The 12,775-nt window shown below is 48.4% G+C and overlaps 3 protein-coding genes across 3 annotated transcripts; 2 read left to right on the top strand and 1 right to left on the bottom strand.

Moving 5' to 3' along the window:
• Positions 1–2,703: 2,703 nt before the first annotated feature.
• BT62DRAFT_896987 (RdRP-domain-containing protein) lies at positions 2,704–5,286 on the top strand (the record flags this gene model as incomplete). Its single annotated transcript, XM_043183282.1, has 13 exons — positions 2,704–2,936; positions 2,992–3,187; positions 3,239–3,306; positions 3,357–3,427; positions 3,486–3,718; positions 3,773–3,896; positions 3,955–4,073; positions 4,127–4,265; positions 4,319–4,378; positions 4,431–4,479; positions 4,530–4,633; positions 4,727–4,920; positions 4,975–5,286. 13 exons carry the CDS (start codon positions 2,704–2,706, stop codon positions 5,284–5,286), a joined length of 1,902 nt encoding a protein of 633 aa, XP_043039056.1.
• Positions 5,287–8,046: 2,760 nt separating this feature from the next.
• BT62DRAFT_1006553 (uncharacterized protein) lies at positions 8,047–9,198 on the bottom strand (the record flags this gene model as incomplete). Its single annotated transcript, XM_043177257.1, has 4 exons — positions 8,047–8,301; positions 8,357–8,519; positions 8,635–8,861; positions 8,944–9,198. The coding sequence occupies 4 exons, from the start codon at positions 9,196–9,198 to the stop codon at positions 8,047–8,049; spliced, it is 900 nt and encodes a 299-aa protein (XP_043039055.1).
• Positions 9,199–10,691: 1,493 nt separating this feature from the next.
• Positions 10,692–11,081, top strand: BT62DRAFT_858561 (uncharacterized protein; the record flags this gene model as incomplete). The annotated part of the gene is made up of 1 exon (XM_043182489.1): positions 10,692–11,081. A coding segment is annotated over one exon (390 nt), but the record flags the coding sequence as incomplete, so codon positions are not given.
• Positions 11,082–12,775: the final 1,694 nt, after the last annotated feature.

The following is a 12,775-nucleotide window of genomic DNA, read 5'->3' as shown; positions in this document are numbered from 1 at the left end:
ATAACAGAAAAACCTATCCATGACAAATGTACCGTTGACTTCCAGTGCGCCGACGTGAACGAGGTTCCATTACTCGATTCTCAGCCATCATGTGGAGAAACTCATTCTCAATCGCTTTGAGCGTATTCCAGACAATATCACCATCCTTTCAAATGAATGCTTTCCTGAGGATATCTTCACCGTAAGACCCCAGTACGTGCTGCTTCGCCCCGGCATCAATGCTATCAATTCATCCTCGAGGTCGACGGCATCCGCTCTGTTCCTAGAGAGCAAGTCTCCGTACACTTTGGGCATGTATCGAGTGAGACGCGGCAGATAACCAGTCGAGGAACAGATTCTTTAACTCGCACAACCTGTGTTGTACTCGGAGGCTGTGCGAGATCATTGCCATGAGAAGAGGCTCTCTGTCTATACCACCCATGATTCGCCTATGTAAATCATGTACCTTTCGTGTCCTACCCACTTTCTTCCCATATTATCCTTACGAAAGAGGAAGAAATTTTCATCAGTTGCTTGGAATCAGAGATAGTTGCAAAGATCGTTACGCCAAGGGAGGGTTCGTAGTGCATCCGTCTGAGCACACCTGTATGGGTTCGACTCCCACCCAGATATACGTCCTCATCATAATCAAGTTTTATTTCGTTTTCGCAACCATGCAGGGAGGATCTCAAAGTTGTTGCTCTCTTTGGTACCGGAAAGATGAGTACGAGACAAGGGACAAAAATTTAATGTCTAAAAGCGAAATGAATTTCCATTTGCAAGTGTTGGGATTTTGCCGGAAAGTTCTAGAAAGGGCAATCCGGCATCATGCCGAGAGTTGATGAGTAAGCTCGAGAGAAAGAGAAAGTTGTAGTAAATTCTAGATATAAGCCTGGAGAGTATAAATACAAGCTCTGTAGGAGCTGTAGAATAAGAAGTTCATACAATCTGGCCTTACCAGCCTGGAGTCTACCCTGTGCAACACCAAGGATTTCCAACAGCAAGGAACCAGCCTCAGTCGTGTTACTCAGAAACATATCATCGCGTGTTACTAGCCCATAACACCACGTGCTCTTGAGGGCAGGTTGATACGCGATTAATTGGAACTCCTGATCAACCTTTTCGCGAACTCCATATTGAACGACCAGTGTCCTACTACTACCAGCTCTTCTAGATATTCATCCTTTTCTTCCACTTAATTGTGCTCTCCCAAAAAGGCAGCAGTGGAATTATATTTTACCATCCAACTCAGGAAGCTGCTCTCCCGCTACTTTACTGAGGTGGAAACGAACAAGTTCCGCCTCCTCCAAACTGAATTTGGCATACCCATCTCCAGGTCGAGTGGCATGGTTGGACAGTTCTTGCTGACAGCCGGATACGCGTTCAATCCGCGTGACAGGTAAAAGGGGGATTTTTTCGAGGTTGTTAGCTGGGTATCGGAGGCTATCAGAGTATGTCATGAGAATTTGCTTCTGACCGGATACCACTGTCGCGGTATCACAGACGTTTATGATTTTTCTCGCAATGGCATCAAAGTTCAGTTGATCACCTCTAAGAAGTCTCTGATGGAAGTCATTCTGTCTTTTCACTCAAGTAAGCATCCTATATCTCTCTGATTATATGTTCAACATTGTTGCAACTGTCCCCATGAATGTCATCAGTCATTCTCACGCACGCATATTTTTTGTTTCCGAAAGCCACGTTTGATGAAAAGCATGCCCTGATCATTACCACGAGTGGCTCGGGCCAAGAAGTTGGGAGGAACAAGTACCATGGCCGAGGATGAAGGCTTTTCCGGTATGCTTCTGCCTTTGAGTCGACCGATCCAGAATCCGATTTCCAAGTTGGCATGAGATGGGTCGGTGATAGGAAGTGTCTAACCTTGGCACTGCCGCCTATTCCTTCGTTGGGCGCATTCGTCCAATTTCCGTACCTCATCCACATCAACTCATGGAATATGAAGTACGATCGAGATTGGTAGTGATGCTGCGCTGGAGTGGTTGATGAAGCCAAACATTCTGTATCCAGCAGCGCTGAGCTTTTGAGGCCGTTTTTCTTTTTAGTCCATGGCTGATACCTCTGGTATGTTTGTGGTAGTTGAAAGAAACAAAAATCCAAGGCTGCCTCATAATGATCAACCACGGAGCGCTCTAATAACAAATGAGAAAGTGGCAGAGCACTCATCATAAGTCGTAGAAATATAGAATAAGTAGTTTCTCACAGTCACATTAAGGATGAATGCAGGTAGAATTCATTCTATCGGGCCAAATACTTAGCATTGATAATGATTTCGGAGAAACGGGTCGTCACGGATATGTATGGTCTGGTGGTCTATGGAGGCAACTTTTGGGAACTCAATACACATAATTCCTACTTTTATAGATATTAGTAGCAGAAGATGAGAAAAGGGGGGAAACAGCGCGTGGTGGACGCGACGCGAAGGCGATGAAGGGAGTCAACGTTTCAAGGCTGCTATTTGAATTTTGTCGTAAAAGAAACAAGTTTAGATAGGGACTGGGCAGTCGAAAACTTGCTCACAATGTCATTTCTGAAGAAAGAGGCCGACCTCGGACCCGAAGAAAACTACAGCAGTACTGCAGCCGCTACGGACACGGTCATGTGGTCGACAGATAAGGAATTGTCATGTGATGTTTACCTTTCGAAACGGAAAATTCAAATTTCGACGAGGTGCGACTCTCGGCGTCAAGGTTGGCCCTCAGCCCCATGTCGGCCAAGGCCTCTCTATCTAAGTCCTTTCCAATTGTTCATCTTCGTTTCGACAATACTGGTAGTTTTCAGATTACCCAGGATGTTATTTCGTCGTCTAGGGCGACCCGCCTTATCAGCGACAACGGGCGATTCTTGAAGGTGAGCTTCCCGACAACGCTGAAAGACAATTTTGTCCGGCAGCTCCTTGCGGATAAGATCAAGAGCGGCATTACTATCGGAAGCAAGAAGTGAGCCCTAAACTATAATTCAACTCCGCCATTATGTTAATCTGATTCCGCGGAGGTATATCTTCTTTGGGTATACTGAAAGTCAATTGAAAGAAAGCCGTGTCCTTTTCTTTCAAGAAAGGGAAGACTGGACGGTGCACAGTCTCAAGGCTGCATTTGGAGACTTGAACTCCGTGTATCGGCTGCACGGATATGGAAAGTATGCCGCACGTTTGGGGTTGTCTTTCTCTTCGACCGATCCGTCGCTTGAGGTGCGTACTAACATGACATTCTAATTTCTTCCCATTTACTAGCGCCGATAGGTTGGCTTGGAGGAACGTTATCTCCTGGATGACCTCATAGCCAATGATGGTTCCGACTGTAGCGACGGGTGCGTCTCATACCGCATTTTACCACTTCCCAGGTTCTTAAAGGTCGTAGCTGTGGTATGATACGCGACTCATTCGCTAAACAAGTCTGCTCTACCATTGGGGCGAGTGAGGACACCTGTGGTGGGTCCTCAAATGTCTCCTGTCCGTTTTCCATTTAGACTTTTAACTCCCCATATAGTCTTTCAAATACGACTGGGGGGCATAAAGGGATTGTTCGTCAGGTACAAGGACGAGGACTTCGACCACATTTGCGGCAGTGCTGGGGCTAAAGTCGCCTATCGCCGCTCCATGTTCAAATATGAAGGCGGACCTTCGACGCTCGAAGTTCGAGATATCAATCGTCCGCCCCGTAGTGCTAGGCTCAGTATTCAGTTCATCGTCCTTCTGATGACCTTGGGAATTTCGTTTGAGGTATATTTGAGTTTTAGGTGTCTGCTTATGCTATATTTAAGATGCGTACTACAGGTCTTCGAATCTCTTCTTCGGAAGCAACTTGATGACCTCGAGCAGATCATGGTCAATAGACAAAAGGCGATGGACTGTGTGGGTGGAGAGTTAGATTCAGAAGGAAAAGACTTCGACCAAGAACGTAAGTACAGTCAACCAATATATGTCAGCTGATCTCTGATCTTCATGCATCCTTATAGTATCCGAGATGCTTCTCGCTGGATTTGATTTGAACGAAGGGCATCTCGCGTGTCTATTGAAGCAATTCCAAAAACGTTCGCTGGACGCTCTCCGTACGAAATTGCACATTCGTGTAAAGGTTTGTTTTTCATCTATTCTTCACTGTAGGCATTCTTTTGAGTGAGATCGGAGGACTCGGCCTATCTGTTTGGAGTCGTAGACGAGCTTGGAATATTGGAGGAAGGTCAGATATACATCAACCGACCTTATCAAGGAGGACCGCAGGTCGGGACATTCGTTGTCGGCAGGAATCCTGCCTACTCCCCCGGTGGTTGGTACCATGAACGATGTTCATTTTCCATGAACTGACTTGCCCTCTAAAAGATCTACGACGATTGGAAGCCGTAAACATCCCTGAGTTATCGCATCTCACCAATTGCGTTGGTATGCGTCAACATTTTGGCTTGCACCTTCTCCATTCCTTATTCCTTCTTAGTATTTGCCGGTAAAGGAGGGTATAGCGAGCCTAACCAGATGGGCGGCGGGTGCGTACCGCGTCACTGCGATGGGGAAGTAGACTCTGACATCATCGCAGTGACCTGGATGGAGACCGCTATCTTATTATCAAGGACCCAGATCTTGTCCCGGACCCTGAGGAAATACGTCGACCTAAATTGAAATCGGACCCGACACCGTCCGGTCCCAGTACGACCCTAGTTGAAGATGATACGTCTTCCAGTGACGACGACGACGACGAGTCATACAGTGCATATGCCACGCCATTCAGTGAAGATGACGCGTCTTCTAATGCATATGCGAGCCTGTCACAGATGAACAAAGATGCGGTCAATGTCTTTATGAATCTTCGAGGAAGTCGCCTTCTCGGTCAAATGTCTAATGCTTGGATGAGTCAAGTGGGGAAGACAGAGGAGCTTGCCGATCAAGCGTACTGTGCTGGTCTTGTTCCACTTATTGAGAAAGCGCTAGTGCGTATATTATCCCTGTTGTTAAATTTCGAGCATTGAAACGTGGATTAACAGGATATTGCCAAGACCGGCGAGGACATCGAATCTGTCAAGAAGGAGTTCTATGCACTCAAAACACTGAGGCATGCACCAAGGTCCGATCACTGGAGGGATCCTATCGAGCAGCTTCAGAGTCTTGTTCCGAATCCTCCTGGCGATTCGCAAGACGACTTTCAATGTGATCCCGACTTGATTCTCGAGGGGATCGCACCGCGCGAAGACTGGGACAGATGCATTGCTGAAGGTCGCAGATCTATGGGGGCGTTTAACCAAGCGCTGCACCGCGCTATTACCAGTGATAAAAAGAACAAAGGTACCCATCTTTGACTGACGTAGTGATAAGATGGCTCTGTCTAATGGTACCTCTGCTACTCCTATAGATAGCCAGTCTTCAAGATCTAGTAGCGCCAAAGATAATGAGACTGCTGCCGAAAGGGTTCGACAGGAATACATTCAACATTACTTTTGTATGTTCAGACTGGTCAATTACATGAGAAGACTCATCCTACGCATATAGCTGTCAAACATATCCTCGATGACCCACCTAAGCTCATGCTTCGGGCGTCTGCCTGGTAGAGAAGGATTCCCTCTCCTGTCAAGGTCATACACTAAGATCTTATCAAGGTATTCTGTTGGATACGAGAACAGAAAGCCTGCGTTCTCGTGGTTGGGTCTTCGATGGCTGAATTACATCAAAGGCTGTAAGTTACCCGAATCTCCGACATTGCAGACTCGTTGCTTTTTCTGACTTTGGTTGTACTCATGTTAGTACGATCTGGAATTACACCGATTAGTGTTGGTACGACTCAGAAACCTCTGATTCCGGCCTGCCATGAAGGGACAGAGGATAACTCGTCATATTATGCATCAGCCACATCTGTGGTCGACGGTGGGTCTCTTGCCGCTCGCCAGCTCAGGATGTTCACAGCCTTTACAGGTGCTGATAGCGATTCGGATGCCGCCATGCCCTCAGTGTCCGATGACGCTGTTTTGCCTGCAGACGAGGACCTACTTCCACCATCTCCAATATCTCGTCCTGGTCCCCCTAGACGGGGTCTTCGCCCGTCCTTCGGATTGAGCACGGACAACTTGGAACCTATTCTCGCAAGGCCCGTGAGTCCACACCTCTCGTCTCCTCCACCAACGCCCCCTCCCACCACACGACGTGCTGAAAAGGCAAGAGCCACGAACGCAGCATCTTCGTCTTCCAGTCCTCGGCGCAGTACACATCGAACATCAGGGCGAAACACCAATACGAGCGACGCTTTTTCTTCGAGGCCTTCCACTTCCATGTCTCCTCATCCTTCTCCTCAGCAAGCGACTCCTCATCCCGAAAAGCCGAGAGAACCTGTTGCTTCAAACTATCCGAAGTGCAGCAGCATACCCGACGGCCAGCACGAGTGGAAGATTACTGCAAATGCCTCCCAGCGCATATACACGTGTAGGAGCTGCGCTATCAAAGTGAAGGAAAGGGCCTTGAAAGTCCTGCCCAGCGATGGCAGACGATGGGGGGCCTTTAGCGTGACTTCTTAGTCCGACATTCGAAGTCGATCCTGTGTCTTTCTTTTTTTATGACCTTGTTGTACATTGTTCCTCTCCGAATGTCTGCTTCACCCAATCCGCTGCGATATCTATCTCCTTCCACACGCTTCCATTTCAAGTTCACTGTTTGCTTTGGTTCTCGGTCGATGCTGTATGTTGCGATGTCTTCTGAATATGTGTACCACCACCTTTTCTTTTCATCGTACTGATGTGTGTTTTACGTAGCGTTTCAATCTGACTGATATGGGTTTACATTGCTAATTGGTACTGACTTCTACTCTGCATAGGACCGTTCGCACAGGCAATTCGAAAGAGGCAAATTGTTTGGTACACGTTGGAGCATGCGCATAGCGCTCAGAAAGATATTTCTGATGATTCAAGGTAGTAGGCTAAGGCCAATAGAGTCAAAAAAAAAAAAATTGCAGTGCCGATTCAAGCTATTTGAAGGGGAAGTTTCAGTCGCGTAGCAACCTGCCCTAAAGAGCAGCCCGGATGCTTTTCGGTTTCAATGGTGGCTGTTGCAGCTTAGCGATTCGGCCTCAGACCGCGTGTCCTTACCATTGTGAGTTACCAGCTATATTTTCGTTTAATGATAAGCTGTAATTCGGAATAATTTGTTCTATGCTTCCGGCAGAATTGTACCATGTTGTAACGGACTCGCCGTGCCCATAGAAGTGCAGCCACTCTCCAGGCTTCTTTCGAAGCCCCTGCCTCGCTATACCTCTGGAGGCGAATGTCCTTCTAAGGCGCCTTTCCTCTTGGAAACTCTTGATGAACCGAACAGTCACGACTTTTCAGGAACAGATGCGCGACTTTTCGGTTTTCTAGATATCATTTCTAGAAACAGCGTCCTCGCTTCAACGGATGCAACAAGACTCTCACCCTTTTATCACGCCTATGTGGTCCACCCTAATCTGAGCGTTGTGTTATACATGCTTCAACGATGTTGAGATCTCGTGAGTGGTGCTATCTTTCGTGATATCCGCGTTTCTGCGCTTACTGAGTGTTTGAAGGTTTAGATCGGTCCGTGGTGCTTTCTCGCCATCGGTTCGCTGATGAGTTCGATTTAACAAGAACAACCGATGAGGTCATATCTCATGCCAAAGCACGAGCGCTTGGATATCACAACATTTGTTTAGCCTCTCAGTCTGCTGTCAGTGGGATAGACCCCACGTTCGCTGAGGATATAGATGACCTGAAGATGCAGGAAGCAGCCGCTTCATCAGCCGCTCTTCATCTCTCCAACGAGATCAAGAAACTACTTCGCTGACACCAGCAAAGGCCTCAACAGAGCTGCTGCTGCTACTAAAGCTATCCTTCGCGGTGCTAATAGCGAACCACATACAGGAATATGTGACGCTGTAGTCGTACTTACGACAGACATGTCTCGTGCTCCCTTCGTCGAAGTCCAAGATACCCAAGTTCATCAGCAGTCCTGAGGACGGCCAGGAGGGTCTTTTCACTTGGCAGTTTGCTCCGGCCGGCCTTGGCGGGCTCGGCAAATCCGATTTGACTCACATCACATGATGCAACGCGTCCATCGCGTCATCGTGGTTCCGGTGGTGACTCACCCCCGAAAAGCCGGTCTGGGTATATAAAGGACTTGGACTGGACTGGTGGACTTTCTTGTAATGGAGGGATACGCTTGCCTTTCGCCTGCACCCTACCATCCCTCCCCCTCCCCCCCTCGCAAGCACGCCTATCAGATTTCGTGTCCTTCTCACGATGCGGAGGCTTTTTAATCACTGAGCGCTGAGCCATACTGCGCTTGCTTTTCTTGAGTCTCTGGGTTGCACTGCGCTTTCTTTTTACCTTTCATCCACTATGTCTCTGTCTGGAGCGAGGAATTTCGAACCTTGAACACGCTCTTTTCTGGCATTTTTTCCCACTCTGTGCCGTTGATTTCAGAATCTGTTCTTCCCAGCGCCAGCATCATCATGACATCTTTCGAAGCGCATCTCGAGCTTCGAAGTCTTAACATGACACACAGGTCTCGCTTAATTGTTTTTTCGCCAGTTCTGTTTATACAATCAGTGTCTGAGTTTCATCGACATCTTTCGGTGTTTCATAAAGCCCAATTCTAGTTAGCTGCGTGCTCTTTCATCGATGGTTATCAGGCTTCCTTTGAATCACGCAGTCTGGCGTGCGCTCACTGGCTGCGCTCTGTTCCATTCACCGATTCTTCTCAGGAGCCTGCGGCCCGCGCGCCTATGCTCCACATGTGCACTTGACAAATCCTTACGGCTGCGGCGCTCCTTTCTATGTAGATTCAGGAGTGTACCGTTCCCTCGGGCGGTGATAACATCCCGTATGACTGGGCTCGACGAGCACCGCAGGGTCCCGCCACTGTCATCCGGTTGCTACAGACACTGCAGGCTCAGCACGTTGCAAGCGGGAATGCGTCGGGACGGTCATCTAATACTTGGGTCTGAGGCGCTGCACCATGAGGCCGTCCAGAGAAGGATCAAGCGCGATCTTGACGCCTGTTTTTGTCAGCAAGGAAGTCACGGATGATTGGTAAGATAACTCCTTTTGGCAGTCCCGGATGCGCCACTGAGATATATGACTCGAATCTTGGAAAACGTGAGTCAGACATTGAGATTCAATGGGAAGATTTTGAGGACACGAGGGCTCGTAAAGCACAGCATCGAGGTCGGAAATGAAATTTTTGAACGCTAGATAGGCGCTTGAATGCATGGAAAGGGTACCGGAACAGCCTCGGAAGGCACCGAGTCGATGGGATAGCGGAGTTTGAAGTTAAAGCTGTGGACGGATAACCTTTATAATCTGGGTCGAGTCACATTTCTGACGTTAAATTCTTTTCCCCCCCAACTCTCACCTCGACGCTTGCGCAGATTTTTTCTGCTCGGGGTGTCTGACTTGCTCAGTAGGTGTCTATTGAGTCAATCGTGAGTCAATTTCTGTTAAGATCTGTGTTGCTGCTTTGGCCTACGCTGGGGCAATTAGCGCAGCAATCAATTATTTGTTCGCCATTTTCTGCATTTTATTCTTCAATAATGGCTGCAAGCGCAGACACTGCCGAGCGCATTACCATATGGCGACATTTGCCTCCAGCATCGTTACTGTTTTCGCCGGCCAACATTGCTGACAACGATGAGCTCATGAACTCAACGCTGATGATGTTGAACAGCCCTTCTAGGTCGCCCTCAGTGTTGCCTAGGCCGCCATCTTCATCGTCCTCTCTACCCGTCGCAATTTCGGACCTCAGACACAACGCTTACATCACTAAGAGCCAAGATGTTCGCTTTGTGAATACCTCGGCCACTTCGTGTCCATCGTCGTCATCGGCAACTCGTAATGCCTCAACAGGGACCCCTCTTGAAAGTCCCCTTTCAAGCTTCCCTTCTCCCCACCATGACTTGATAAATCACCCCTTGTCTACCCCTTCTCGGGTATCGTTTGATCAACAAGATCTCGCCTCTCAGCATGGCATACCAACGGTTCTTCCACAGCCACCGAATACAGCACCTCGTCGCAACAACCAGTCAAAACCAGTTCCTTCACCACTCTCGCAGTTCGAGATTCTCCAGCGCAACTATCTAGCTATGTTAAATCAACCATCATCTTCTAATTCGACTGTCGACACTCCAGCGTCAATGCAGTCACTAACGGTAACCCCGGCCGACCTGCTGGCCACAGCAGGCGACGACTTTAGCGAAGAGCTAGGTGATTGGGCATGGTTATTGTTTGAAGATGACTGACTCACTGACTTCTTCTCGCTAGGCTCGTCGCCCATTTTCAAGGACCTCGACGAATTCCCTGCTGGGAACTTCCTTACGGGTGCGGGCACATCGCCGCTGCTCGATACTCCCTACAGTGACACCTTCGACTCGTTTGAAGCCTCGCCGTTTGATACTCCTCTAGACTCTTTCCTCACGACCCCCATATTCCAAGACGAAGCCCCCTTGATATCAGAAGGGGATGAGACCATGTTCCGCTCGTACGAAGAACTCATGGCGGCTCCGGCACCGCCTTCCCTTCCGGCGAAGGCTCCACAGCTCCCGGATGTCACAAAACTATACACAATGTCCCCGAGCTCGCCGGCCGTTGATTTCATAAATCCCGCTTCCGTCTACCCCTCTCCCCTCCTCTCTGCTGACCCATCCGCCCTACGTCCCTCGTCTTCCGCTGCTGCTCCCGCTGCCACCAAACCGACAAAATCTGCTCCTCGCAAGTCGTGGGCGACGGGCACACGGAAAAACATCACCCCCGAGACCATGGTACCACTCGATGCTCCCACGCAGGCGCGGCGCTACGTTCTTCCCTCGGCGACATCAAGGAAGGAAGTTCCCGCGACGTTCGCCAAGAAGCGGTCGCGGTCGACGGCGCTTGGGGATGAGGAGGAAGACGAACTCGACCCTCCGCCCCCTGACGCTACGGACCGTGAGCTGATCGAGTACAAGCGGCGGCAAAACACTTTGGCGGCGCGGAAGAGCCGGAAGCGGAAGCTCGAGCATCAGCAGCAGCTTGAGGAGAGGGTGGAGATGCTGACCCTTGAGGTGGAGCAGTGGAGGACGAAGGCGGAGATCTATCAGAGCATCTTGCTAAGTCACAATATTTCGTTCCAGTCATGAGCCAGCCAGCCAGCCAGCCAGCCAGTCATCATCATACCCGTCCCCCCCCTCCCAATCTTTTTTTCCCCTAGACTCCCCCAAGTTCGACTCGACACATTTTCAAGTCGCCTAAAGTCTTCGAATGCTCGTTGTATATTGTTGTTTGGCATCATTCACCCCCACCCACTTGATAAGAGCGTCGTCGTACCCCCTCCCCTTCCCTGTAAAGAGCGATTGATTGATCTTTAAGTAGTAGTATCTGTTTTGTTATCTTCGTTTTTTTACGTACCCTTTTTTTTCCTTTTGAACAAAAGTTGAGTAGTTTGATTTGTGATGTGATATTTGATATAACCCCCTGCGTATGTATATACAATTATGATATGTCCAATGATGATAAGAATGTGATTATATGTGAAGTTGCGTCCTTGGAGGGCTGATCGTAAAGAAATTAATCTGCATTCTGAGAGCCTGAGGTTCCGAGTCAGAAGGGTCGAATGACCTGCCCTAAATGATGTTTCTGACCTCTTTCGCCGATCAATGGTTTCTGCAATATTCTACTTACTTACGGCTGTCTGGTGTAGTGGCCTAGCAGATATCAAAGAGCAAGAATGAGACGTGGATAATATATAACTCCTGGGAATATTATATTGTATTTATCGTAGACTTCAGTTCAGAGTCGTCAGAGGCTAAATTGATGACGGACATCCGAGGCCGTTAGGAAGACAGTCTTAGAGGTGGATTCAGATGCGGTGGATGGGGAGTAAACTCCACTTCCGGTGGGAAGTATATTAAAAACCACGGCTTGAATTACATAAGCTCCTTCGATGGTCAGCAAAAGTCGAGGTTTCAAATCGGGGATCAGGTTAGTACCACTAACAGAGGAGATTTAAGATATCTGACACGAACAACATGAACGACTGTACAATGTCCCATGCACCATGCACGCTCTGCCTCTGTTTCTTTCACCAAATCCGACTCCAGCTCCAGTACTCTCTCAGCCCCTGTCCGACAGCTTCAGAAATTCTGTTCATGAAAAAAAATGATGAGCGGACCAGTCCACGCTCGCGTGTTTATTGGTCGAGCATAACGAGGGATTTCAAGTCTCCGTAGCGCTTTTACCTCTGGAAGAATAGATGGCGATATCGATAACCCTCCCACCGTCGATAAAGATATCCACCTAGATGCTGCTGTCTTAGAGGCTATGCTCAATCATGCCACTGAAGACGACCACGTCGCTATGTCGCATGTGCAATATCTACCCCTAGCCAAGATGGTAACTTTGAGGAACTGATAAAACTAGCGAATACTTGGGTCCCCGGTATCTCTTGTGGCCCTGTAAGTGGCCACTCATTTTGTAATGGACAGTATTAACAGCCAATTATGAAAGTCAAAGCGAATAAAACTGATCTTAGAGATCTGCATTCTGCCTTGGAGTTTGCTGCACCGACTCTCGACAATACTGAAATCCTCGTTTCCGAGGGTAAGCGCGCACATCTTCAGTCGTTCGAAGATGCGGTGCATATCAAATATTGGCATCGAAATTCAAATGGATTGTGCTCATCTACGTCCTTGCGGGTGAAAGGACGTGATGGTTATCGCTGCGTTGTAACACAAGTCATCGGTTGGGACAATGTTCTCAAGGGATTCGGATTCGGATGAAGTAACAACCAGAAAAGAAAAAATATAGATAGATATTCTAA

This window comes from Guyanagaster necrorhizus, assembly GCF_019112545.1.
Source record: "Guyanagaster necrorhizus MCA 3950 unplaced genomic scaffold BT62scaffold_14, whole genome shotgun sequence".
Classification (NCBI taxonomy): domain Eukaryota; kingdom Fungi; phylum Basidiomycota; class Agaricomycetes; order Agaricales; family Physalacriaceae; genus Guyanagaster; species Guyanagaster necrorhizus.
The sequence above is the reverse complement of the archived record's forward strand: the minus strand, read 5'-3'. Positions and strand labels throughout refer to the sequence as shown.